This window comes from Neolamprologus multifasciatus, chromosome 18, assembly GCF_963576455.1.
Source record: "Neolamprologus multifasciatus chromosome 18, fNeoMul1.2, whole genome shotgun sequence".
NCBI lineage: Eukaryota > Metazoa > Chordata > Actinopteri > Cichliformes > Cichlidae > Neolamprologus > Neolamprologus multifasciatus.
The window spans coordinates 14,097,137-14,125,101 of record NC_140456.1 but is presented as its reverse complement, the minus strand read 5'-3'; the positions used below and the strand labels follow the sequence as shown (position 1 = coordinate 14,125,101).

The window sequence follows — 27,965 nt, the reverse complement described above, 5'->3', positions numbered from 1 at the left end:
GGAGAGATGATGCGGCACTATGAGGAGGGAGGAGCCATCTTTTATTGATTCAGGCATTAATGTACATTATGTACAAATTGGTCAAGGGTGGCCCCTTATGTGGAAGCTGTGCAAACAAATTGATGCATTTGTCTCAATATCCACTTGTGGGGGTGAATATCAAATCCAATTTATGTATGAATACATTTTTTTGTCCGTTTCACCTGCCTCATTTGCTCCATACAGAACAAGTCTTGCAGTCTCTGCTTGTCAGGTGGACCGAAGCTGCTTTTCACTTTGACAGCAGAAGAGCAAAGGGTTAGAGGGGGTATAAATAAAGACCGGAGACAGCATTTATAGCACACAGGTAGGTTTAGCACAAAAAAAAGGTCCCTGACAACCAACAATCTGTCAGCCTTTTCTTAGCAACAGGGCAACTCCCATGAATTGGTGTCTTCGGGGAAGAAACAGAGATGCGCGTCTCCGAATGAGTGTGTGGCAGTTTCTCATGGCTAACTCACTTTGTTGAATTTCATTAATCATATTTAATACCTGTGCTCCTCTGTGGCAGTGGCTGTTGGTGTTATTACTGTGTCTCTGATAGACACACATTGTGCATCTATTTCTTCTGTTCAACAGGCAGCGTGTGCACACAAATGTAAGGTGTGATGCAGAACCCCATTCCAATGCAGAGCCCGCTCAAGGTCTGCCTGTGCAGTGCACACAAATAGCCCAAAACACTCAGACATGCACACAAATGCACAGAGTCTCTGTCTTTGTCTCGCTCCCTTTTTCCACACATAAAAACACACTTGACACATGCGTACACATAACCGTGTCCCTTTGTGGACCGTTGCCATGCAACATTTCTCTGATTGGGTTAGTTGAGCTCTGGTGCATGTGCACTCACAGACACATACACACACACACATACTCCTGCTGGCTTATGAGTATCAGATCACACACATAATCCTTTGCCACACCCATCCTCCTCGTCTCCCACAGGACACAGCTGCACTTCCAAGGCCAAGGATGGAGTGAGGAGAAACACAAGGCAGTCCAGGAGGAGAGAAGCCCTGTGTGGGGCTCTGCAGCTCAGTTGTAGCTTCTCTTGATGAGCTCCTCGGAGATGTTTGATGGTTCTTCAGTTTGAATTGCAGGTTCATTTATTTGTGCATATTCAACCATTTTCCTTTCCTCAACTTGAAAGGCACAAACACATCTGTGATTTCACTTTTTACGCATTGCAAACGTGTCTTTTAAAAGTTAGACCAACTTCACACAATGCATTTGCTGCTTTATTTTCTGCTGTGCTTTATGTTTGTTACAGGAGGAGATCTGTGCTCATGGAAATAGGTGGTTCTTCATGTAAGCTCAACATTCATAAGCGGGCAGTAAACTGCAAACAAAATCTATATATTCTAGTCAGCGTGTGTGATGTAACTGTGGCTCTGCTGCACTTTCTTTGTTCAAAAGACACGTCTCCTCGAAAAACAAAGTGATGTATTTCAAAGATTAGACATTGATTAGAAAATGTTGTTGTTTACAAAAATTTATTCATACAAATCTTACAACACTTTCATAACAATGACAAACGTAAAACCCCATATAAGGACTCCTGTGTGTATAACGATGTCACTTGTACTAAGGTTCACTTTTAAAACACATTGTTTTCAGATAGATAAGAGATTAAACATTGAAGTAAGGCGTTCGGCGCTTTCAGAAATATCAACAACAGGCATTTTCTATGATCTGAACAACATCTCTATTATATTCTCAAACCCTTTTAAATCTAGATAGTGATGCACAAAGTTGTAATATGTAGGGGATATTTTCTCATTGATAAATTACTGACCCAAAAGAATCGACAACACGTCATAATCAACAGTAACGAACACTGGTCATTGTCTACTGTTCTCACAGACACTGAACACCCCATGCACACACACACACAAACAATCAGACACACACACATACATCGCCTGCTCCACTGACATACACATTCTATTCACTTTTCTAATATACTTTATACTCAACAAATCATTGCCATGCTTTAAAAGAAAGCCTAATTCTACTACTCTTGGGGCAGACTAAGCCGAGCGATTAAACAGAGGAAAAGGAAGTTTTAATGTAAGCTAATGGACTGCAGCATTGTAGGGCCACTAAAATTGCCATCTGTCACTTGTGGTGAATATTCTTTTTAGTATTTTTTTTTAGTATTTTTTATGTTTTTCTCACGTCGAAGCAAGGCACCAAAAGCCAAAAGCTGTTTCCACCTCCGCATGCATGTTCAGTCACTCGTCCACACAAACAAACATTAAATGCACACACGCTCACAGATAAACGCAATATGCACATACGCACTCACGCAAAGCCTGTACGATGGAGCCAAATTGAAGAAGGAGTGTGTTGATAGTTTCTATGGGGGAACACAGGCCACTGATTAGATTGCAGGGGTGCATAAAGCTGCATTTGCATAATGTTGAATAAATACATGAGATATCTCTCTAATAAAAGTCATAGGGAATATCCCTCTGCTGGAGGGCTGAATTTCATTCACCTCTGTTCTGCTGGTCTCATCCACCTTGACTCACATACTCTTAAACCTTCTTATGAAACCAAAGTGAAGGGAATTCAACGTCTGACATCTTTTTTTATCAGACTCATTAACCCTGATCTCACTTCAGCAGGTGAGCAGAGGCAGTGGTGCCATCACTTGTTTTGTTTGTTTGTTTGTTTCTGTATTGACGTGCGACAAACCTCCTCTGGCTCGTGGGTGCTGTAACCTGTGTCTTATGCAACAGGCTACTTTGCTTGCCTTTCCTCTCTCGCTCTCTCTCTTTCACACACACACACAAACACACACCGTCTCTTTTCCCACTGCCTTTTCTTCGACTCCACACACACATCTCTTTATCAGCTAACACTCTTCACCTGCTTCCTCACATACTCTAACACAGATCAGCTTTACAGTGAAACTAGAGCATTAACATCAAACCAGAAACTTGGCATGGCAATCTAGAAGCTAAAGAACTTGAACTACTACTACAACCAAGACAAAGGCAATCAGCATATAAGGGAGGTGAGGGGGTCCAGTGTCTTGTTCTATGATATCCACAATGACAGCAGCAGGACAGGTAAAAATAAAATCAACAAGTCAGTGCAGTACCAGTTTCTACCACTTCTAGCCCTCTTTCTTCACATTTCTGTCACAAAACATCTGAAAGGGGGGTGGGGGTGGGGGGGGTGCTGAAAGAGGCTTAGCACAGCTCATCTCCTACACAGCAACAAAAGCACAATCGCATGCAGTTTGTAAGTGAAAATTAGCACGGTGTCAGTTTTCACATGCACCATTAAATCAGAAATAAGAGTCCAGTATCTCTAACCCCAACTCAGACGCTACCTTCCCTCTCCTCCTCTTTTGTCAAACTGCATCACTTTCTGCTCCTTCTGAGTCCTTTCTGAATATTTCGGAGCTTTGCCAAAATACAATCAACAGTTTAAGCATTTTTTTCCCTTTCTCTTCTCCATTTAATCCTGTTGACTGAACAGAGATAACACTGAGATGACTATGTGCTCTGTGTAATTTTTATACTGTACACAATACACATATGTGAAACATTCCTTAGACAGTCGTATCGAGCATAATTTATCTCCCACTGTAAATGACTCTCGAGGCGAGTGAGCAAGCAGTGTTTTCTGCATACTGTTAACAGCAACTCGAGTGCTTCCTTTAGTAAAGGCATCAGTGCCCTTGCAAAAGACTGCAATGAAATTGGAAAGAAGGTTGAATTTTTACCAGCACTTACATTGACTGAACGTGTAAGTCAATCGGTTAACCATCAAATGAGAGGCTGTGGAACAAAAGCCGTCTGAATTCCCCTTGGAGGGGCAGCAGGCTATACAAACCCACAGAGCTCCCATTAAGGGAGCGTGGAGAAGCGTGGACAAGGGCAACATCTATCATTTAGGATAAGCCGGATATGCCTCACATAGCATGCTCACTGCTTCTTTGGGCCTGTTTGGAAAACAAACAACACTAAAAAAATAGAACGTTGGTTACAAAAATAAGTATAACATTCAATACTTTGATTGTCTTTTTAAAATCTATTTATTTTCTGCATATGTAGATGACTTTTAAAGATTTCAAGCGCATAATGTTGAAGGTGCACAATTATCTCTTTTTTTACTGGTTTCTTCTTCTTTTCTTTTTTTTAATCATTTTGTTTTGTTTTCAACATCTTAAACATGAAAATAAAATATTGGTCCACAAAGTATAACTGTGCGGTATCAAGTGCTTTTGTACAAAAAGAAAAAAAAACGATATTATTATTAAAATATTCATTTTAATGGCTTTACTTCATACATAAATACATGTTGAAAGAACACAGGCGCAATCCACTGGTTGGTCAGATATATCTGAATGACTTCGATTTAACGACTGGATGTATATACACAGGAGGGCAGTTTGAGCGCCTTAACAGCGCTACAAATAGGCAAGCCGGCGTCCTTTGTTCCTAACTCTCTGTCTGTACCTTCTACCCAGAACCGCTGCCAGGTATTTCTGCACGGCCATCTGCTTTCTATAGCGACTGTAGCTGTCAGTGAAGATCCCATCTGAGTGTCTTTTGGATAAGGGCTCTGATTCTTCCTCCATGCTGTTGTCGTCACTGAAAAAATACAGAAGATAAATAAAACAACAGTGACATTAGTTTAAGCTGCGAGGTCTTGACTGGTTTGTGCTCTTTTTGATGTGGCATTTCAACTTTGATCATCTCTTCATCTGGCCAGTAGTCATTAATAATGCATTTATGGGCCTTTATTTTTATTTTATTTCATTTTTATTTTTTTGTTTTGTTTTTTACGTTAAAAAAATATATATGTGAGGAAAGATTTAGTGATTTAAGCGTTTTGGAAAGGTTATCAAATATTAATTTACATCCCATTACATATTCTGACGCTTGCTTTTTTCCCCCACCACCCATTAATGTTTGTAAAAGCAAAATCAATTGATAGGTAAGACAAGGGCTACAAATAGCGCTGTATTTCAGTATCTTATTCTTAAAGAACATAAATCGTGGATGCAATGTCACGCCACATCAAAATAGGAGCAAAACGGTGGAATGAAAATGTCCAGACGTTATATAGAGGGGTAGCATTTTTTAAGAAGAAGAAATAAACCACACACGCACGTAAAATGACAGACAGTGACACAGCAGCCTGAACTTGAGCAGCGCAGAAACATAAAAAAAATAAAATAAAAATGATGACTGCAGGTGAACGCTAATAAGAAATGCCCTTACCCTGCACGAATTGTCATCAGAGAATGCAGATAATGTCTCGCTGTTAACTGACCCAGGATCTCCCTCAAGGCTCTATCTAATTCTTCCTCAGCATGCCTTTCTGGTCTGAGATGATAAAACGCCAAAACACATAGATCGTCAGTGACTAAAATAAAAATAAATAAATTAAAACAAAATTAAAAAAAATATATATTAAAAAGCGCGGACAAAATGATCAAAAGTAGCCTAAAATGTTCCCGCCCACTCGCATGTCCAATATCACATCAAGTGCAATAAATAAATAAGAAAAAAGAAAGAAAGAAAAAAAGGAATTACAGGCTATCCTTTACGAATCTGCCGACCTTTTTTTTTTTTTAATCTTGATTAAAACTGCAGGGAATCAACATTTTAGGCTACTCGGTATGAAAATAAGACAGGACAAATAACATGAGAAACTCTGGGAAAAATAAAGCAAGCAAACATTATAGCAAACAGCAACAAAGTCATTAAATTGGAATCCAGCCCAAGGCTTTGGCTGTGGTACGAAGGCGCATTTACCTCTTCTCCTGTGGGTAGTATAGGGTGTATGCGTCGTCGTTTAAGGATGGCGGGCTTCGTATAGCAATCTGATCACTATCAAAACCCATGTCGGATAACGAATTCCCGTCCTCATCGAATGCGTCGTTTTCAAGTCTGCAAAAAGAAAGAACATTCATCACAATTTTGATCAATGAACACGTGTGGACGCAGGAGTGAAAGGATGCCAAATGTCTGTATCTGCCTTTAAAAACAGCGGGCGGTTAAATGCAATGGAAAAGGGTGAAAACGGGGGGGAAAGAGGCTTTTTAGAGTAAATAAATAAATAAAAATAAGCCAGAAAACGAATAATTTAAATTTGGCGAAAATAATGACTTGAATTTTATTAAATGCGTCCTGCTGTATTGTTTTCTTTCTTTGAATATGTTTTTCTTTCTGGAAGAAATCGGGTTTTTTTAATATATATATTCCACTTGATGCTGCCGGCTCCAACCTTATTAATTATTTAAAACTCGAAACAATGGGTGTGAAAATGATCACATTTAGTGTAGGCGTGGAGCTCAAAAATATTAAAAAGAATTCAGAAAATACCTTTTTTATGTACTTATTTATTTATAATTTGATCAACGAGAACCACGCCCAAAAATGGATACGCTTTTCCCGAAGAAGGAAAAAAAAAGAAGAAGACTAAATCTTAAATGGATAAAGCTCTCCTATTCGTTTTGCCTCGCCTCTCCTTGGTGACGCCAGTCCACCGTCATCCCGAGGGCTATCCATTGCATCGACTGCATTCTCATTTTTAATAAGGGGAGTTCCGTGAACCGTCCCACCGGACAGATACTCCTGTGCAATTTCCATACTCATTTTCCACACCAGCCTTGCATTTGATTGTTTAAAAGCCTGCATGTCCTTCTGTTACCATGCTTAACTGGGAGATTCTAAAACTTGCGCGCGGAGTTTCTGCGCAATAGCGCGCATTTATTTGAAATAAAGTGAACAAACCTCTTTTTCGTTGATTGCAACAAACTTAACAGCAACATTAAATGAAACGTGTTGCTGAGGAGCATTTCAAATAGAACATAAAGGACAACGATAACAACCCAGAAACCTACCTAATCTTGGGGTAACTTAGTCCAAGAGGTGTGCAGAAGACGCTGTAGTGCATAAAGATCCCGTAGATGAGCAAGATTAAAGTCGCTTTACTCGAACTGGCCATGCTGTTAGGAAATGAGAAACAGACACAACATTAAACAGAGCAGTTACCTGACAATAAAGCGGCTTTTTCTTTGTTGTATCAAAATCACAAGGCGGTGCTACTTTATCACTACTAATAAAACTAAAAAGCTGGTTCGAACATGAACCTGTTTGAATTAACTGGATAAAGATAGCGTCCACTGGTTTATACCAAAAAAGGATCATTAAAAACGAGGGGTGGGAAGAAAAAACTGGATATTTTGTGTTTTATTCACCTCATCTTGTAAAAGTTACACTGCGGTAATGACACCAAATCCTCTATGTTCAGCGTCAAAGTAGCTAAAAAATTGCAGATCTCCACGCAGTTCACAAAAAGGGAAAAATTTCCATTACTTTATCTCGCTCTGGAGCATAAATTTCTCCGAGTTGTAAGACAGTCCGCAGATAAAGCACATACCTATAGCAGGAAAGCAGAGAGGAGGCTGTGCTGTAGGTTGTGATCCGGGCGCGGTTGTGGCAGTGCGTGTCTGCGTGTGTGTGAGAGTGAGAGTGAGAGAGAAAGAAAGAGAGAGACGGTATCTTTCTCACGGCACTTCTTCCCTGGCTGAAGCGCCTCCGTCGTCTCCTTATGTTCCCCTCAGTGCTGCCTATCTCACTTTTATACCCAATTAATAGGACTCAACCGGTCACAAAGCCAAACAAAAACTCGATGGGAGAGTACGCTGTCTGTGCGTCTACATATCGTTGCTCTAAACTTTTGTCCTGTGCTGTGATTGCCTTGGATTTTTATCCATGTATCGCAAGCCTTGCCCCCCTCCTCCTCCTCCTCCTCCTCGTCCTCCCCCTCCCTCCAATAAGTCACATTAAGGATGCTATAGACGTCATCATGTCTTCCTCCCGGAATATAATAGTACAGTTCCTTCCTCATCGATGCATCCGTCAGACTCACCCCCACCTCCCTCCGAAGATGGAAGTTTACTTTCAAACTTTCTTCTTTTTTTAAAAAAGAGAGAGAGAGAGAGAGAGGGAGAGAGAGAGAGAGAGAGAGAGAGAGAGACCCTTGTGAATGCATACATGAAATCATCAAGTTTTGATGTGACGCCCAATACAGATCAGTTCGTCAACGCCTTAACCACTACATGCTTTTCTTCTTTTTTTTTCTTCTTTTTTTAAAATATAAAATAAATAAATACAACTCTCACGTCACCAATAGGTTAATTACGCTTTAGTGATTATCCCTGATCTGGGAAGTGGTGCTGGTGGTTTCAAATGACTTGATGGTTTTGATGGAGGGTGATCAGGCTTCCGATGACCAAGTCCAAGGCCCCTGGGGAGTCAGGAGCTGTCCAGTGCTGAAATGACTCGTCTCAAATTGCGGCTTTAAGACTTTACATTCACTTTTCTTTTTGTTCTAATCGTTTACAACAATTGCTCACTGGATGTCGAGGGGTGGCTTTAATGGCCGTGCAATGAGAACGCTAAGGTCTAAACCTAACCTCTGGATTGTTGAAATAAACGAGGCACATAATCGGATTTGAACGAGGGCTGGTGACGCACGATGCTGGTTCGGAGAGTCTGCGTGGCCGAATAAACGATTCACGTTTTCCCAGCATTGTTCTCAAATTATCTATGTCATTACAATCTGCTGATTGATGTGTTTAAACGAAAAACGACGATGCAATGCTTTTTATATAGAACATGTGTCAAATAACCAAGAAGAAGGCCTAATCCTCTCCACCGGACTGGTAACGTCTAATCTAATTTCGAGCTCGTGGAGAGTAAGTCGAATCTCTCTGTATCTGCAGCTTCTGAGCAATTTGCTCTTTATTGTTTGTTCTAATGCCGCAGTCAGATGATTGGAGCAAAACTTAGCATTCTTTTTTACTCCATACATGAGACTTTTCATGTTGGAGGTTGGGAGGCCGGTCTAGCAAACTTGAATATTTTTCGTGGGGACTGGTAATATTCGCCAAATGGAGGGGTCAGGAGACGCTCAGGTTTAACTCTGCACCCCCACTGAATCAGATCTATAGCTCACCAACCAATTGAAGAGTTTGCCAAAGAGGGGAGACGGAGACATTCACGTCAGCGTTTTGTTTACGCTGACGCAATATGACGAAAAGAGCCAGTCACTGCGGGAGGGGGGCTATCTAGAACCTCTCCTTGATTCATATGAAGAGAACAACTTAAAGCCCATGCGTTTCAACTGGAGCAGACTGCTAATATTAGGCCGGGTACAGCAGGTAGCATGCAGCTCCTTAGCCTGAGCAAACGGCGCCATCATGAGGACAGAGGACAAACACGCTGAGCCATTCTGCCGAGGTTTAGTCATCATCACAGAAGCACACAGAAGAAAAGAAAGAAGGGAGAAGTGGAGCAAATCCTCACACCAGTAATTCCTCTTCATAAAGTGTCACCTTGTTAGTGAAACAGCTTAACTGAGAGCTTAATTTAAAATTCGTGTGATTTCGGCATGACATTACAACTGAGAGGGTTATTTTGCATTTAAAACACAGACGCGTAAAATGGAGCTACTCCAGCGTGGCCTTGAATGTCACTGCATGTGTTTAGTGAAGGCTCATAAAGGCCAGTTTCCCTATATGACTGACCCATAATTGAAGTACCTGCAAACTCTTGCAGGCTCTTTTTTTCGAACTGGAACCTCTGTGAGTTGCTAAACATCGACCATCAGAATCAGAAACACACAACACCACAGAGAGATCAGAGATAAGGCAAAGGGATATATGTTCAACAGCTTTTCTACAGATTTCTGTCCGATTTGTTATCTGTGATTTAAAGTGATTTAAAGTGCCCAAATTCAGATTTCCCTTCAGTCCATGTTTATCTATTACATAATGCAATGCAGTAATAATAATAACAGTTTATGTGCTTTATCAAATGTAAATAAAACCGAATTCAATGATTCAGTGATCTCAAAAGCCATATTTAGCAAAAGACCATAGAAAACAGACCACCCTATGGCAACACGTCTTCTTTTTTTTTTAAAAAAGTCTGTAGACAAGTGTGAACTGAGGAGACCAGTTGCTGGTCTTTGGGGAGAGAAATGTTCCATTCTTGTCTGCTATAGGATTCTAGTCACTCAACAGTCTTTGTCATATTTGTTTAATTAATTGTTCGGTTGGTGAAAGGGTCTCTGCGGGATTCTTTTCTAATAGAGCCAGGTTTAGCACTCTCTTACTGAAGGCTTTCCCTGGAAAACATGTCATCTGGATGGACGCATATGTTGCTCTAAAAGCTGCATATACCTTTCAGCATTGATGTACTGCACACATCTGGTCTTTCCAGCTGTGAAAGCTGCCAATTACACAGACACTAATGGACCCTCATACTATCAGAGACACAGGTTCAAATTTTACATTTCAGTTCATCTGAACACAGAACAGATTTCCACTTTTGCCTCAGTCCATTTTAAATTAGCTTTGGTCCAAAGGAGAAGACGGTAGCACAAGCTTATGTTTATGTTTATTTAAAGAGATCATGTCTATTAATTAACACGAGAACTTAAATTCATCATGTAAATATGCCAGATTTAGCCACACAGGCTAATTTTCATCGGCATACGGCTTCTTTTTTGCATAGAAATGCTACTTTCGACTGCTCCCTCACTCACAAGGGGTCACAGGTAGCTTTGCTTGTTTGATTTCATAGATTCTTGCACTAGATTACCTTCCTAACCCAATCCCAAATGGTTTTATGTCTCTCTCTCTTTAATATTGATTTTCAACCCCTTGCACACAGAGATTTCTTCAAATTCTCGTGTTTTGATTATGTTATTTGTTGTAGATATATAGATATTCACAATCTTCAATTTTTTACATTGAAGAACATTATCTTGAAATTGCTCCACAATTTGTAGACACAGTTTTGTTGAAAATTGGTGATCTTCCATCTGTCCTTTCTTCTGAGAAACTCTGTCTCTAAGAGGTTCTTTTTATACCCAGTCATGTTGCCTGTCCAATCGCAGCTCATATCCTATCATAGTGCCAACCTCTTGTTAATCAACCTAATTAGTAGCAAAATGTTGCTCCACGTGTTTTTTTAGTTCCACTTTTTGTTGCCCTGTCCCAACTGTTTTAATGTGTGTTTCTGCCATGAAATAAAAATGAGCTAATATTTATCATGAAGTAGTAAAACATCTCAGCTCAGTTTTCTATGGTGAATAAAATATGGGTATATAAGATTTGCAAATGATTGCATTCTCGTTTTATTCACAATGTCCACCTTTTTTGGAATTGGGGCAGTACTGAACTACAATACTACTGCTATTTATAATAATAATAATAATAATAATAATAATAATAATAATAATAATAATAATAAGAAGAAGAAGAAGAAGAAGAAGAAGAAGAAGAAGAAGAAGAAGAAGGGTGAGGTGGGGTGGTCAGGATTATCTATGATGGATAATGGTATATTGCTCAGTGGCCTCTCCACAACAGCTTCAAACTTTCTAATCAGGTTATTTGGACTATAGCTGCCACTAGTGCAAATGCTACTCCCCCATATCTTGACCTTATTACAAAAATAAGAGGAGGGCTTTCTTAAGGACATTTTGAAATGCTATTAATCTTTCATCACCTTGCAAGCCATGCACGGCCCATTGGCTGATACCCCTGAATCAGGAGGTCAGCAATTAATGGAGGGCACCACCAATAAGCTCATAAAGAGATCAAATTAACACTGAGCAAACTGAGTGTAGCTTATTGCTGCAGCCCTCCTCCACAGTCCCAGTTTCTTATGTGACCCTTAGGGAAAATTAATTGCATACCGCTGCCCTGAATGGAATTTAACCAACGTGTTTGAGCAACAGTTGTGTTTATTTCCACCCCAATAACTGGTTTGCATTATATTTAATCTGAGCATGGATGTTTACTGTAAATATTGTCCTTTTTTGTCCAGTCTGTCCCCTCACCCACAGCTGGTGACGACAGATGGCTGCCCCTTTCGGAACCTGGTTCTGCCCGAGCTTTCTACCTGTTAAAAGGGAGTTTTTCCCTCCCACTGTCGCTAAGCGCTTGCTCCATTGGGGGGGGGGGGGGGGGGGGGGGGGGGGGGGCTGATTGGTGGATGGTGGAGTTTTCTCTGTATTGCTGTAAGGTCTTTACCTTAGAATATAACGTGCTTTGAGATGACCGTTGTTGTGATTTGATGCTATATAGATCAAATGGAATTAAATTATTTAACTTCAAAGGCTAACCGATAATAAAATATAATATTAAATCTGACCGATGGAAAAAAAAAAAAAAATGCAGATATCGAGCAGTGGAAATCATTGCATGATGACAAACAGTGACCGTGCAAACTCTGAGAATCCTTGCTCGTATGCATCCGAAGTGTTTTGCAGAGGGAGCCACTTTCTAGGAAAAAAGCATCTGGGGGACATGCTGTGGCGCCTGCGCACTGTGTAGTTAGTCAGTAGGGGTCAGCAAATCACTTGAAAATTGTTTCATCCCTTTACAGACACACTCCCGCTGTGTCTGTAGTTAGCTTTTGGTTAGGTGTTCAAGATGAAAGCCCAACATTAGCCTCCCGCTCGCCTTCCTTTTCTCATAAATATTTTGAAATTATTTTAAATATGATTATTTTTAAGCTACCGCCTCTGTGTAAGTTTAGAAATCTTATTGAAACAATGAATATTTTAAGTGTTTTACACACTATGATTTTTCAGGCTGTGCTTCGCAGACAGCCTCGCTGAAACGCGCAGTCTTTTACACCTATTGTTAACTCAAGTATCTGCGTGAACACACCTCTTTTAACCGTTTGTAAAACCCAGATGCCTGCACAATGTGAACAAAGTTCAGAGGTGAACACCACGATGCGACTGCGCTTTATTTTTATGGCCAAATAATACATCTTAAAAAAAGAAAAAGAAAGAATGAATGGAGATTGTTGGAGAGCATAACTGAAAACGCTTTAGCTGTCCGGGCAGATGGTGGGCTTTCTCCTTTACAGGGATGTCGGCCATATTGGGCACACGGGAAAACCGTTCAATAGGACACAATGATACCTTCAAGTTCTATCGGAAATAATAAAACGTCGACATGAGCAGGCGTGGGCTAGATAAAAGTTTGATTTGTCTTTTTAAATGACCAAATAATTGAATTATTCAGATTAAAAGACTCTTTATCTTGTTGCAGTACAAAATATACCACGGAGTAAAATATCCGTTACACATGAGTAGTTTACTGACAGATCGATCTAGACAAAAGTAATTACTTTCCAGTTATCCTCGGTGTGGTTATTTGCTGTACTTCTGTGAGCAAGCTAAAAATCTTTGGGTTTCGTACAGTCTGACAATTAGAAGAAGCAATTTGGTGATATCACATTTTTAAAGAAACAAAGGCCAAAGATTCAGAAAAATAATGGTCAGATTAATAATAATAATAATAATAATAATTATTATTATTATAACATAAGCGTCTTCAATCCTGATTATAGTATACACACAAACAAAAAGTGCTATTATATATATAGTAACACTGGATAAGAATGGATATTTATCTTATGCTGCCTCTCAAACTGGAGGTCTGATTGGCGTTTGAAGTTGGGATTTGCCGATGTTCGAGTCTAATCTGAGCAAGTGAAGGCAGCATGATTCCTTCTTTGGCCTCGTCTGTTCCTCGGTCCTAGTCCGGCTATTGTTGTGTGTCTTTCGGGGCAACCCTGACCTATCGGCAGGCGGTGATTTCTGATATTTTAAACTGCTTTGCTCAGCGCCTCCACCGCCATATTAAGTAGTCTTTGTCAGCTGGCGGCGTGTCCTCGCTTTGAGGGAATAATAATTAAAAAAAAAGGATCCCAGTGAAGGGCTCAGTGCTCGTGAAGTAGTTAATCGGTATGGGACAGACGGAAGACTGAGATTCCACGTTAGTAGAGTCTGCTTGTGTCGCCCGTTTCCACTTAAGGTTGTCGACGTGAAATTGAAAACGCTGGGGGAAAAAAGGCTCACAGGACGCATGTAGCCGACTCACCACACTGCTACGGTCGCTTTTGAGGTAAGAAACGCTCGCCAACAACTCACATTTTACGTTGGAAGTCGATTAAGCAGGGCCTCGTTGTGTTTGTGACACTTGGAGAAAGTTGGGAAGGGACCAGAGGAGTTTCCTCGCTGTGTTACATTGTAGTAAAAGCATGTTTCATTATTAATCCGCGTTTAAGACCCCGGTGGGGGTGGGTGGGGGGGGGGGGGGGGTCGGTCCTGTGTTGGAGAGGACAGCTGTTTGGAAAGGCTCCAAAACCGTCCTGGGACAAGACGAGAGCAGAGTTGTAGCTATGATGAGAGGTATTATTTATTCATTTACATCTTGTAAATCTTTATTTCAACTACATACTTTGGTTCTTTTCATACAATAAAAGTTTACCACCCTGTCCCTATCTCTGTGCCTCACCCAGTCTCCCTCTCCACACATGCATCAGCTGCTTTAGGCCTCAGCTGTGATAGGCCTTTTAATGCAAGGCATTCATCAGATTTTTCTAAATGGCAACATGCAATTTAATTACATGTTGCCAGTGTTTTGATGCCAACTTTGCTCTTGCGTGCTCTTATTGGGATAGTGCAGCTCTGTTCCTCAGACTTATACACACGTGTGTAAGATTTTCAGGCATGCTGCTGTGTTGGATTGTGTATGTATCCTAACATTTACTGCCCCTGACTATGCATGTGTCTGTCGGTGTGCTTATATACTCTGGTGCCACGGTAATCCCTCTGTTAGTACAGCCCCAGTTGGCTGGACAGTTGTGTCTCCTTCTCACACAGACACAAACACACACACACACACATATACACACACAGCTGGAATGGAGAGGGCAGTTGGTAGAGGAGTGAGGAGCACTAACAGGTGGTGTTGGCTGCGGTCCAGGAGCTTGAATTTTAACTGGGTTGAAGGATCCTTGCATACTCTTTGAGTGTCCTCATGGCACGAATGAGACTCTACACTGTCATTAAAGTTTGCTGATTAGAAGCCTCCAGTCTTTTGTGCCACAAGTGGAAAGGCTGAAGTCGTAAGGCAGCTCCACACATGTTGGCAATCTGAACAAATGTTTGGATTTTTGGTGAAAAATAAAAAAAAATAAAAGAGGAGAATTCACCGTGGGCAGAGGGAACAAGAAGAGCTCTTCTTTTTAATAGCTTGAAGATGGCTCTTTCTCTTTCCCAGCCTCACTCTAGCCTTTGACGGGCACAGCAGGTGGCCTCGACGGCATGAATGGATTCGGAAGGAAGTTCATCTCCCAGCGCTCCGACAGTCCCCTCCTCTCGCTGTGATTGGCAGAGATGGCAGGCTGCCCTGAAGATAAGACCGAGCTGGGCCTCAGAGAGTGTGCCAGGGCAATTACTGTGTCATGCTTTAGTAATGGGTTTTCAGGCCCCTGTATATTTTCATTGCTCAGTGCTTGTGGCTGGCGTTAAAAACCAAGGCGATTAACTTTAATATTATTGCAATGGCTTTATCTTTATCAGAATGAGCAGTCTGGCTGTAGAAATAATGTTTACTTATGCATATTGCACATGCTCATTAATAACTTTTTTATGGTGCTGAAAAGATCAATGAAAAACAAATAAGCAAGGCTGGAGTGATTGATGAATTCATCTGAAGAATCTACAAAAAAATACTGAATGATTGCTGGTTTTCAAACTTTTCAAATGTGAGGTTTTTTTCTGCATTTGTCTCATTTACACCACTATGACTCAGTTTTTTCGATTTTTGTTTTCAGTGTCCAAAAAGTTCAAAAACAACTCATTCTTAAGGATTTCCAGCTGATAGGGTTAATCCACTACCCGGATCCCATAACCATTAGGAAATTGGTGCACGTTTTCATCTATTCTTGGATATAGAGTATAAACATGCTTCTCTCTGTAATTGCACCTGCTCTAATAATCTGGCTCTCCAGGTATTTGAGTATTTCAATACAAAGGTTTTTCTTTATGCAATGTTCCAAATAGGGCTTCAGTCTATATTTGTCTCTATAAGTTGTGAAATAGTGGCTTTAAGTTTAAGTTAAGTTCAGGGCTTTAAGTTTGCGTTCATATTCACACAGTATATTTACATCCTGTCTCCATCAACTGTCTTCATTATCCATTTGTTAATACTGCTTTAACAGATATTTAAACTGATTTAACTCGTGAGAACATTGCCGTGCACATCATGCAGATTCATTTTGAGCTATTTGTAACTTATTTATTCCTTTTGTTGAAGCACTGGAACAGATCACACTAATGCATTTTATAACCTCTTATGTCATTCATTTGTCAGTCTTCTAATGACTGACAAACCTCCACCTGTTTTACTTACATTATTATCAGACTATGTTAATTTACAATCCACCATTATATCAAATAGTTTTGTTTTCTTCGGTAGGAACATTCTTAACACTCAGTTGGTAACATTTAACACCAGTTTATTATCTGTCACACAATCTTCTACAGCCTTCAACTCCTCATTACGTGTTTCCTTTAACTTATCGGTTGAGGCTATAAATACACATACTCTTGAGTCATCAGCATATATAGCAATCTGAGCCTATTTCAATAAGATCATTAATAAAAAGACAAAATAATAATGGTCCCAAACAGCTACCTTGGTTACTCCACACATTACATGTCTTGTCTTTGACAGACCATTAAAATAAATAATCTGCCTACAATTTCACAGACAAAAGTATGTTATAGCTGAAATGAGTTTGCTGACCTGGAAGCAGTACATATGTTATCACTGCAAGATAACATCAAGTATTATTCAGGCATTTACAGCTACCATCTGAGCCTTTCAGTGACAAACACAGCACTTTTAGTCTGACATGGACAGTTGTCTAGTGCGATTACATTGCAGTCATTTCATAGTTACCCATTATAGCAATCTCAATCACTACCAATGCAAACAGTTGTGATCCAACGAGATTGGAACCAGTTAGAAGAAACCTGGCTTATACAATGTTGATAAGCCTGTAAGCTACCAGAATACTTTGCCTTAAAAAACTGTCAGAAACAGACTGAACGATGAAAACCTTTGCTGATAGCTTTCCGTACTTGAGTGTTTTTTATATTTTGACTTACACTCTATTCTGGCTTACATATTCTGACTTAATATACAAAGTCTTACACTCTGAAAAAATACATCCTCTGTTGAGCTCCGGTCTCTGGTATACACCCTACAAGCCCAGTCTGCGTCACAGAAATGTCCCAAGTGACTGCAAAGTTTGCAAAAGGCAGTTGTGTAAGGGTCAAAGTCTTCTCCAAAGTTGCGTCATTCGCGATCTGTCACCTCAGTAGCCAGAGTAAGGAGCTTCATCTCACAGGACATAATGCATGAATATCGCATTTATACAGAGCTGTACTGAACCATTTTTCTGAGAGCAGACATGCTGGAATTTGTTTTATTTCTTTTTTTCAAAAAAAAAGCCCTCAAATAATTAAAACCAGTTTGTCCATTAGGATTGAGTTTGTTTTCTTTTCGTTTGACTGATCTGAGATTTAACATGATGTTTTCTTTTCCCTGTTTTTGCTTAGTTAGTCTGCTTACAGTTTCTGCCTGATATCTGCATCAAATTGCTAAACTGACTGTATAACTGGTTATCTCTTGTGTGGTAGCTCGCTGACTCGTGCCATTATAACAAGTATAAGGCTAACAGTTTGTAATGCTGGAATTTTTCTTAATTTGAATGTTGATGCATGCCAGCCGCAGCAAATAGCTTCCCGCCTGTAGTGCAGCTTCATTGTTGTATTTTCCCCTCTGGGAAGCAGCAGCCTGTCTCTCCTTAATCTGCATCAGCATCACTGGTAGTCTGGCACATAGCCTTGCATGTCGCATGTCCCTGGATAGAGTCTATTGCCAGAATTTGTTTGAACACACACCAGTTGCTGGGAGTAAAGTTATTCATAAATATGCGTGGGAGTATCTGGATAAGTATATTTCCTTTTCTTCTGTTATTCCACACAGTGGTGGTTGTTTGAAGTGCAATGCAACTAATCAGTATTGTCATTCTTTATTATTGCACCATTTGTTTTCTAAATTAACATATTTTTCATTTCTGTAAATGGTAATTTTGATCTGAAGAAAGATCAATAAAATTTAATGAACGTGAAGGTTTATGGTAAATATAAAAAAATACCATTCAATTAATGTTGTTGACCTAAATGCATCAAAGCTTCAAGCACTGCCATGGTAATCAATGTCCAAATCAGTGCTTCATTTTTTTAAAAATACATGTACTTTACTAAAGAAATCAAAGAGACCACAAAATAACTCACAAAAAAATCCTCGAACATGATTTATAATGCATCAACATTATTAAGGTCACTTTATTGATCCTGTTTGACGCAAGCTGTGATGACACCACAACTCAGTCACCACGTATACAGCCGCTGAGGGTGTGCCATACTCACTGTAGTGTTCTTCTGAGTGATTGGTGTTGCCACTCAGACTTCTATACAGCACAAGTGCTGGTCTAGGAGTAGAAAATGTCAAAAAAGACAAGCAAAGAAAATCAGAATTTGTTTGTTTTCCTTTAAAGTATTCTCCGGAAAGTCTGATCTTCTCTGGAAATCAGAGGTTCTGTGCTATCACTGAGGTGGTGGTTAAAAACAACACGACCAACTGGAACAACAACAAAGCGTGGCACGCACCAGCGGATGTGGGGCCACCCTTTGTGGCGCTGTTTGCGGGGGCAACATCAGTGGGTAGTTTATTTCAGACAACATTTAATGGTAGGCGAGACCACCACAGCTATCATCTGCCAACAAGTGACACTTGTCAAAATAACCTGTCTGGATACAGTCTATAAAAGAAGCTACTTTTAACTGCTCGCTTATTCACAAAGGATCACCGCAGCAGGCAACTCTGTATGTTTGATTTGGCAAATTTTTTTTCCTTTACGCTTAATGCCCTTCCTGGTCCAACTGGAATAATTTCCAGTTCTTACCTAAAAGGAATTTATAGGTTACAAATCTACAGGAAGTTTGGCAAGTAACCACAACAGCTTTTGCTAATGCAAACTAGGACTGCAACTAATGATTATTTTGGTAGTCGACTAATGTGCCAACGATTGTTTCAATAACTCTTATCTCCACTTCGTGTGGGCAAACCTCCTGCACCAGGCTCCACTACCTCACCTCCTCAAGTCTGCTCACCTGTGAATGTCACCCTGTTGTCTCGTCCCGCAGCAAATTAAAATAATGACTCACGAACATTTGAATTTGAAAATTTAAAAATAATCTAATGTAATTGTAACATTTCTCAATAGGACATGGTTAATTCTAATTTTACTATGATTGCATTCTCTTTAACGACTACTCAGGCAATCGTTGCTCAAGAGTTGGGAGTTCGCCTTGTAATCGGAAGGTGCCGGTTCGAGCCCAGGCTTGGACAGTCTCGGTTGTTGTGTCCTTGGGCAAGACACTTCACCCGTTGCCTGCTGATGGTGGTCAGAGGGCCCGGTGGCGCCAGTGTCCGGCAGCCTCGCCTCTGTCAGTGCGCCCCAGGGTGACTGTGGCTACAATGTAGCTTGCCATTACCAATGTGTGAATGTGTGTGTGTGAATGGGTGGATGACTGGTTGTGTAAAGCGCTTTGGGGTCCTTAGGGACTAGTAAAGCGCTATACAAATACAGGCCATTTAATCAGTACACAATAAAAATATAGTTCAGATTACAGGTTTAGCAGTATTACTGCTGTTTGCAAGCACTGCTTCCATCTTCGATGGTGATGTCCGTGTTGGTAGGGTGTCTTTGAATTTTCAGGTTGGAAGTTTTTGGGGATTGTTCCAGTTGAATATTCTAACTCATAATGCCATAGATCATAGGCTCATTACATGATATGATGTTGCCCACACCTATGCTGATGTGTAGTACACAGCTTGTTTAATTACTGTGGTTGTTCCAAGTGGTGCCAGTCGATAGACTTTTTTTTTTTAATGCCAAGATTATTATGTTTTTTCATTCTTGTGTCTATTTGTATTTGTCTATTCCTGTTGTACTTATTTTTACGATCTCTTCTATTCCGATAGTTTTAGTAATCTGCCTGCAGGAATCTGCTAACATTTGTAAGCCCTTATATTGATACTATGATTAGTGTTCTTTATACTAAGGTGATGATTGTTATTCTCTTACTGATAATTTTAAAAAAAAAACTGGCGAAAAACTAGCCAGAATTGAATAGGAAGAATCGACGGTGCTGAACAGGCTAATCACAATAGTTGAGGGCTTTGCTGACCTGACGTGTAATTACGGTTCTCTATAGGAGCGCGTCAGGTTACAGCATAGAGTTCAGAGGGTTTTGTGGTTATGTCATAGGTCACAATGTAGGTTTCACGCTGTAGCAAAACTTGAGCATAGCTCTTTTGCTAGCTGCTCCTGTTGTTAAACTGTAGAACAAATAGTTCTGCCTGTAAAGCAGTGCAGTGTTGCTGATTATCTAGTAAAACCTTTTGAAACAGGATCAAGCCGATGCCAGATCGGCATGCCCGGTTTTGTCAAAATCACTGTTATGTTATGTTTTTGAGAAACTATGGGACTAAGACGTCCTTTGTGAGCTGACAAAATACTCCCATTTCTTAAATAAAAAAAATTATAGCTCAGCTTCACGAAAAATTGAGTTTTTAAGAATGTATAGTTTGCACAGGGCAATAACACAATGGTAACATGCACTATACATTATCCATCTTAAATCAGATCATGACCCAAATCACTGTATGGGCTTGAGGCACCATTTACCGTGCCCCTTGGAACCACCAGAAAAATGGCACATTTCTTTCAGCTAATCTCATTGTGTGTATAACAGCCTCATTTAGGAAGCCATCTGAGAGAAGATACAGTAATCTGCCTGTAATTTGATTTGCTGTGAAGGCGATTTAAGCTGTCATTGCTGTTGGCAGATTTGTCACACTAGAGAAAACACTGGTAGTAATATTTATCTTTGTGACATGCTCTGGCTTTTTTTTTCCTTTTACAAAACTGCAGTTGATGTATAGTACAATGATTTGGCTAAGCTGTTGTAATGATACCATTTTCTATTCATGCCAGCTGTACTTGTAAATGTTTGTCTATGAGGCCATCTGGTTGTTTTGAATATTTAATTGGAGCATTTGATTGATAGTTGGCTGTTGGGTGCCACTGTAAGAACAGTTCTGGGCCCTTATAAGCTTTTGTGCTGTTGGTGTTGTAGGAATATGCATGGGATCGTATAGTTCGGGGGATTGTGAGTGTGATGTGCTCTGTGGGGGAGCACCACAAAATCCTTTCTCTTTGTCCATAACAAAAGGTGGGGGCAGACAAAAGAGAAAGCCAGAGGGAGAGGTGAAGTTTCTGCCTTTCTCAGAGCACATTTCCCAGTTTTAAGTTTTAAAGAAAAACTGGGTTGTTACGTCTCTCTCTCTCTCTCTCTCTCTCCCCCCCCCCAGGAAAAATAGAAAACTGAACCAGAATATGACGGACAACTCCAATGATGTTGGGGCATATTTTGATATGGACAGTAGAAAAGCCAGTTCCAGTTCTAAAGGAATCACATTCCACATGTTTTTAAGGCATCGTTGAAGATTTGTATTTGATAAGTTGCTGCTGTGTTATGTCTAGATTCTGCTTCAGGCCAATTCTTGAGATCTAAAGTGAAACTTGTGGCTGTTGAGCCAGTTTGACATTCGGACTTGCTCAGGCTTGTTATCCATCCATTACTGTCTTAGAGAGCAAATAATATGAAATCATAATGGTGTAAACAGCAAAGGTTGTTTAAACATATCTGTGACTTTGGGAACAAAACGGTAGTCTTCACAAGAGAAAGCCATGCTTTTGTCTAGATTTTTTTAAATCTGTAAAACATTTTTATGTTGATACAGTGATCCATACTGATTTAACTTGATTTGGTCTTCATCTTTCCACTTATTGACTCTTCATCTTAAAGCAGATATGCCACTTACATTCTTCTTCAGTTTTTATGCTATTAGCGGCAGGCTAAAGTGCTGCTTCCAAAACAAAGAGAATTTTGGATGTTTTTTCAGAAATGTTTTCACAGATTTGTTCCAGGTCAGCTCTATGGTTCTGCACTTTGTGTATCGGACAGATGAAGCAGCACGTTTTGAAAAAAGGTGGGAAAGTGAAACAATAGACCAAAAAGGTTGTGCAATGGGGAAAAAAGTATAACAAATTAGATAATGATACGTTAGTCATAGTTTCTGTCAACAACCATTTATTTCCTAACTCAAACAAGAGGATAACTAAATAAAAACTAATGCACAAGGACAAAAAATATAATGTAATGTATCAAGAATTGTCAAGGCCAACATGTTCTGGAGAGATGAGATCCAAACAGAACTAATTAAGTGTTGTAGAAAGGCGGGACGAGTTTGGAATGGATCCAATCAGAAGTAACCTCCTTAACCGCAGTAATGTTAGATGTGGGCATGTGATCCCCCCCCTTCCCAGCTAACACGGTGGGATGGGGGTGTTCAGCTAACTTCCACGCTTCCCGTTTCTCATGAAAATGTGACAAAATGCCAACGAAAATAAGATTCCTAGTATTTAGCAAATCTGACTGGTAAAAATCTGACTTTTACTTCTTTACTTGATCGTGTGATTAAGAGTTGTGCAACAGTTTGATGTTGTGTGTTGTGTTTTATGAATGAGAAGAAACCCAGAGCTTCCAGAGAAAAAACACAGAAGTGGGGAGTATATGCAAGCGCGTCATCAATGTTCAAAAGTCAGTATTGATAAGTTATGGAGGTGCATTAGTGCACATGGCATCTTTATACATCTGTGGAGGCTCCATTATTGCTAAACAAAATCATGGACATCATAAAAGAGGCATGTGACTTTAAATGTGAGTTATATTTTGTTGGTAGAAAGTCAGTAAAAGTATCAAGTGTTTGGGTTTTTTTGTTTTGTTTTGTTTTTTTATAGTCTATTTTGGGTGAATATGTCTTGGTAACCAATGAAGTGCCCAGAGCTAGTTCGAGATATTTGCCAAACTGAGAGGCTTGCATTTGAAGGACTTCGACGATATAGGTTTTCCGAGCAGCTTATTCTGCCAATTGTGTGGTTTCTTTTTCAGGAAAGGCCTCAGAAGATGATATCATTCATTACAAAAACACAACTCCATAGCGGAGCAGGCTGAGTGCTGAACTGACCTGGACACAACTCAGATCCATCACACATTAGAAACATTAAGAACATTAAAGGGGAGGCCTAAACGGCAAATGTACATTTTGGTGGCATCAAAATAAAAATCATTGTTCCCATAAAATCCTCTTGGACCTGTTTTTTTTTGTTTTTGGTTTTTTTGGTCATCTTGCTAGCAGTATAGAGTTTCTCCATTGAAATACCTGCGTAAGTATTCTGTTATACTAGTAATTTAGTAGACAAATTAAAAAAAAATTAATCTGGAGAATATTATTTTCTATCCCAGCATATTTGGTTTTCCAAAACAGTTTTCTAATCTAGTTTTTTTTTTGTTGTTGTTGCATTTTATAATAACCGACTTTAACTAATTGACAGTCGTAGTGCTGCCGTGCCCACACAGCTCACATGCTGCTGTCACCAGCTGGTTATCTCGTGCTAAAACTTCTGTTAGCTAGACCTCCTTCTGCAGAGGATGTCTGGATTCTGAAAAGCAGCTGACTCATCCTCATGATTTCTAGTAATATATTTCATTATAATTGTCATATTTGCATTTGATTTCTTCTAACATTGTTGCTCTAGACACATAAATAGAATTTAACTGCAATTCAACTGTGCACAGTGTTGGGAAGGTTACTTTTAAAATGTATTCCATTACAGAATACAGAATACATGCCCCAAAATGTATTCTGTAACGTATTCCGTTACGTTACTCAATGAGAGTAACGTATTCTGAATACTTTGGATTACTTAATATATTATCATGCTGTTTACAACTGCATGAATGTACTATTGCTGTGATTTATTACTGTTACTGAAGGTCCACGGCTCCGAACCGTAGTAAAAGGACCTCTGGCTAACACGGTGGGTTCTGTGTTGGGCTCGTAGCCGAAAACTAGCTTTACTTTGTTGTCTGGGTCAGAAAGAGAGAGAGACAAAGAGAGGCATTGAAAGGCTGCTCCAACGGAACTTATTGTTTCGGAGGAAAACATGAACACCGCGTACTGTGGAGTCTTAATAGCTTACTTACAACTGGGCTCGTCAGGCACTCTTCTTGGCTACAGTGGTTATTATTATATTTACATGCTTCCAGCTCCCGTTTTTGCTCGATGACAGCTCGTACTTTTCCTTTTTCTCCCTCCCTCGCTCACAGACACATAACGTGTATGGCAGTCCATTCTCCCTGCAGCACGGACTACACTGCCTATGATGCTACATTCTTTAGAGCTATACCAGTAGCATTCTGCCTAGTAGCTTAGCACAACAACGACAAAAAGGCCTCTCTCACCCAGGAAACACAGAGAGAGAGAGCGTCACCCTGTAACCATGGCAACCGTAACGATGCCGCCTGGAACAACAGAACGTAGCTGTCAAACAAAACCAAACAGTCCTGACCCGCCACAATATGAAAGAGGGAAGTACCGCCGTGTAATCCATTTATTTCAACAAAGTAACTGTATTCTGAATACCACCTTTTTAAACGGTAACTGTAACGGAATACAGTTACTCATATTTTGTATTTTAAATACGTAACGGCGGTACATGTATTCCGTTACTCCCCAACACTGACTGTGCAGTACAGTATAAATATAAATATTGATTGTTTCAGGTCTGATTCTTCTGGCTCAGCATTAGCTTTCCGTGAGTCCTGTTTATTTGTTCCGAGAAAGTCAGTGCACCATCCATTCATATAAATGGATCGATGTGAAACAGGAAGTTTGAATTGCTGTGTTGCTGTGGTTGTAACACAGCAATTCACAATCCGAGAAGTGATTTTGTTGGTTCCAGTTTGATGAGACAAATTGGGCGTCTAATGTCTTTTGCTTGCTTTGTTGTTTATTGTTGCTGTCGACCTTTAGCTGGATTTTAAGTAGAAAGGCTCAAAGGGTTAACAGCAGTAACGTTGTAGGTCTCAGTGCAGTGTAGCTTTTGATTTTGTTGCTGATATAATTGCTGCCTTGCTGCTTGCACATTGCGATTGCGATCAGGCTGTGTTGGGCTCCTTTGGCGCTATTCCCAACAGTCGGCATGTTTTCAATCTTTTATTTACTCTGTGGTGCAGAGCTGCACTGAGCTACACACAAAGAGAAATGTGCAGTCGTTGTGTTAGGGCTCATTTATGCATAGAGAACAACAAACGGGCCGAGCAGGGGATTTGTGCTGCAGTTTCTTTGTCGGGTGTTTTGTTACTTAATGGGAGGTGACTGCTGAACAGTGTTTCTTTAGCTTCAAGGCCACTTAACCTTGGAGCCAAAGCTCAGAGCGACCAAAGCTACAGCCTAACCTCTTAGCACAGAAGAATAACTTCACCTGACTCAGCCGCTCACATATTAAGTGCTATAATCCTTAACTAGCTTCAGAACAAAGATACTAATTCATATTGGAACATTAAAAGAGATTTGATGTACTTATATAACCCATAATTAGGCTTAAATTGTGGTATGTTTAGGGTTATTATTATTATTTTCGCTTACAGAGATACTGAAGTTTATTCAGGCTTTTGAAAGGCTGCAATTTCCAAATTACAAGATTCACACTTTTAATGATAACTCGCACAGCTAATGTCTTAACAAGCTGGAGGAGAAAAAAAGTTCACTTAAAGTTTAGTCAACCGGTCATGTTCCTCGCAAATGTAGTCAACTGTAGCTAATTAACTGAAAGGCTGCAAGCTTGCGAAAGTTTCTTTAGTCAGAAGTACCACTTTTGCTCCATTTTAATGACTGAAGAACACTTTGTGAAGTTGAGTGAAAGAACAGCAATTTGCACATATTTATCAGATTTCACGTGTCTTCAAACCGCGTCATGTGGTCTGGAATACAAAGATAGCATTGCGGTAGAGAACAACTGGAAATCCTAATATCTGAGACACTGAAAACTTTTGTGAATTTTTTTGGCTTCAGATACGGTATAAACAATGAATCCATTATGTTAATGTTACAGATCTGATAAACACACTATTAAAACATTTACAGCCCGTGCAACCATAGGTCACACACCAATGAAAAGGTTTAGCCATGTGATTTAAGCCAACCAAAACAGAAAACAGAAAACAAGGCAAACACTCAACCATAATCCAGCATTTGAACACACATTCTTTTTTTTCTTTGACATTTGAATGACAAGTTAAAAATAAAATCAGCGACTAAAGCTAAAGATGCTTCGATCCAGCTTTTTTTTCAGTTTCCCACCCAGTACCAGTTACATTGGCTTTTAGTATCTGAGAATATGACGTGATGGTTTTAAACTGATGAACTGTAGTTCTCACTGTGAGGAAGGGACTGTGAGTCATTCATTTATGGCGTGCACTGAACCAGCGTCCTTCTACCTTCTCCCTCAGTCTCTCTGACCGAGCGTAATGAGCGCAAAGTGTGATGGGAAAAACAACCATGATCTAATATCTTCATTCATACCAACTCACTTTGGCCACAGCTCTGCCGTTTACCACTGATCCCTAACATAATTATTGTTAGTATTATCATAGAGTATATGCGATTATACAGTAACATTGTACACTGTAGATTCTATAAACAATTATCCATTTATAATGACATATTATAAAAAGCAGTACTTTTGGATACGTGTGGCTAAATAATTACAGAACAACTTATAGTGATGTATAAATAAATATAACATCTTTTCATGAAGCTGAATCTGTGTATTAGATTGGCATATTTATTTATACCATATAAATATATTATAGGTTGCATAATCAAAACAGTTATAAAACGAGGTGGATAGTGTTTGGAATTAATTAATTAACTCCTTTTGGAGAGGGTAGTGATTAGATTATGTTTTAGTGAATATGATGGATTCATGATTTTTTTGTGTGTCATCACATATTATTTATGTGTGAATTGAAGATTTGACTGATTGAAAATGTAGTTTTTCCACAAGTAATTTTATCTCCACCAAGTGCTGACTTTAATTTTATTGGTAGATTGATTAAACCCGTAACAGTTGTATGCAAATCCTTTCAGCATTAACGGTATCATAAGGGATGAGTGCACACTTCAGCTATTCTGTTACAAATACCAATGTGACCCTTCACTTACGGGCACTTGAAACTATGTTGTAACATTTTACAAATGCCAGGATATGAGTCACTGAAACTGGAGCAATCTTGGAGTTGAGCATCCATCTGCTGTGTAGTGGCAGCTTGTTTCACTCTGCTGTCACGCGCATGTGCGTGACAGCAGAGTGCGTGCATGTGTGTATGCACGTCGAGTGCACACGCACTCGACCTGCATACACACAAGTAGTTTGACATAGAGGTCAAAGGTGAGAAAAATGAGTAAACAGAGCAGGCACTGTAGAGGATGCTGTCAACCATTGACAACACACACGAGCTCTCACACTCAGACACCGAATACGTTTCTTTGCGATCATGCGCTCTCCTAATTTGAGCCCAGATCATACGCTGTGCAGACTAGACTGCTAAAATGCAATGTACATGCTTTTATATATCTTTATCCCAGCATGCATTTCATGCACAATGCGAGCATCCAGTTTACTGCTCCAGGGCAGGTGTGGTTGGTATGCTTGCACTGAGTACAGTCATTGAAAAGTTCCTTTTTGGGGCTTATTGGGAACTTATTCTGAAGATATGAGCCAAAATATTACTTTTTTCAAATATCCCATAATGTGACTGTATAAACAGATACAGGTCCTCACAATTTGAGTAATCCCTGGACCACACACACACACACGCACGCACGCACGCACGCACGCGCACACACACACACACACTACTAACTCACTGAGTCATGTGTATCAGTAAGCCTGGGAGGGAAGAGCACCAGCTCTGAATGCCAAAGGGCTTTTTCTCCCTTTCAAATCTGTGTCAGTGTAGTGTGAACA

General features: G+C 39.9%; 2 protein-coding genes across 3 annotated transcripts in view; one reads left to right on the top strand and one right to left on the bottom strand.

Annotated features, from left to right (window-relative positions):
• Window positions 1–1,515: 1,515 nt before the first annotated feature.
• Window positions 1,516–7,433, bottom strand: adcyap1b (adenylate cyclase activating polypeptide 1b). 2 transcript variants are annotated; one of them, XM_085141864.1, is made up of 5 exons: window positions 7,268–7,433; window positions 6,911–7,015; window positions 5,820–5,954; window positions 5,283–5,387; window positions 1,516–4,649 (listed from the first exon to the last, which is right to left on the bottom strand). In XM_085141864.1, exons 1-5 carry the CDS (start codon window positions 7,270–7,272, stop codon window positions 4,466–4,468), a joined length of 534 nt encoding a protein of 177 aa, XP_084997990.1. In that variant the 5' UTR covers window positions 7,273–7,433; the 3' UTR covers window positions 1,516–4,465. The 2 variants fall into 2 exon arrangements, with proteins under 2 accessions (XP_084997990.1, XP_084997992.1); XM_085141866.1 differs by lacking the exon at window positions 5,283–5,387 and having other exon boundaries at window positions 7,268–7,429.
• A 6,170-nt stretch (window positions 7,434–13,603) lies between these two features.
• The window catches only part of yes1 (YES proto-oncogene 1, Src family tyrosine kinase), a 33,647-nt gene continuing 19,285 nt past the window's right edge, over window positions 13,604–27,965 (top strand). The window contains exon 1 of the mRNA XM_085141859.1: window positions 13,604–14,005. The gene's annotated coding sequence lies outside the window, so the exon portion shown is untranslated. The remainder of the gene's footprint in view (window positions 14,006–27,965) is intronic.

Bases quoted from the DNA above. Each gene is read 5' to 3' on its own strand.
- adcyap1b (XM_085141864.1), bottom strand. The intron at 5,388-5,819 runs GTAAATGCGCCT...TTATCATCTCAG, and splicing joins TACTACCCACAGGAGAAGAG to ACCAGAAAGGCATGCTGAGG. The intron at 4,650-5,282 runs GTAAGGGCATTT...GTATTTTTTCAG, and splicing joins CTGATGACAATTCGTGCAGG to TGACGACAACAGCATGGAGG.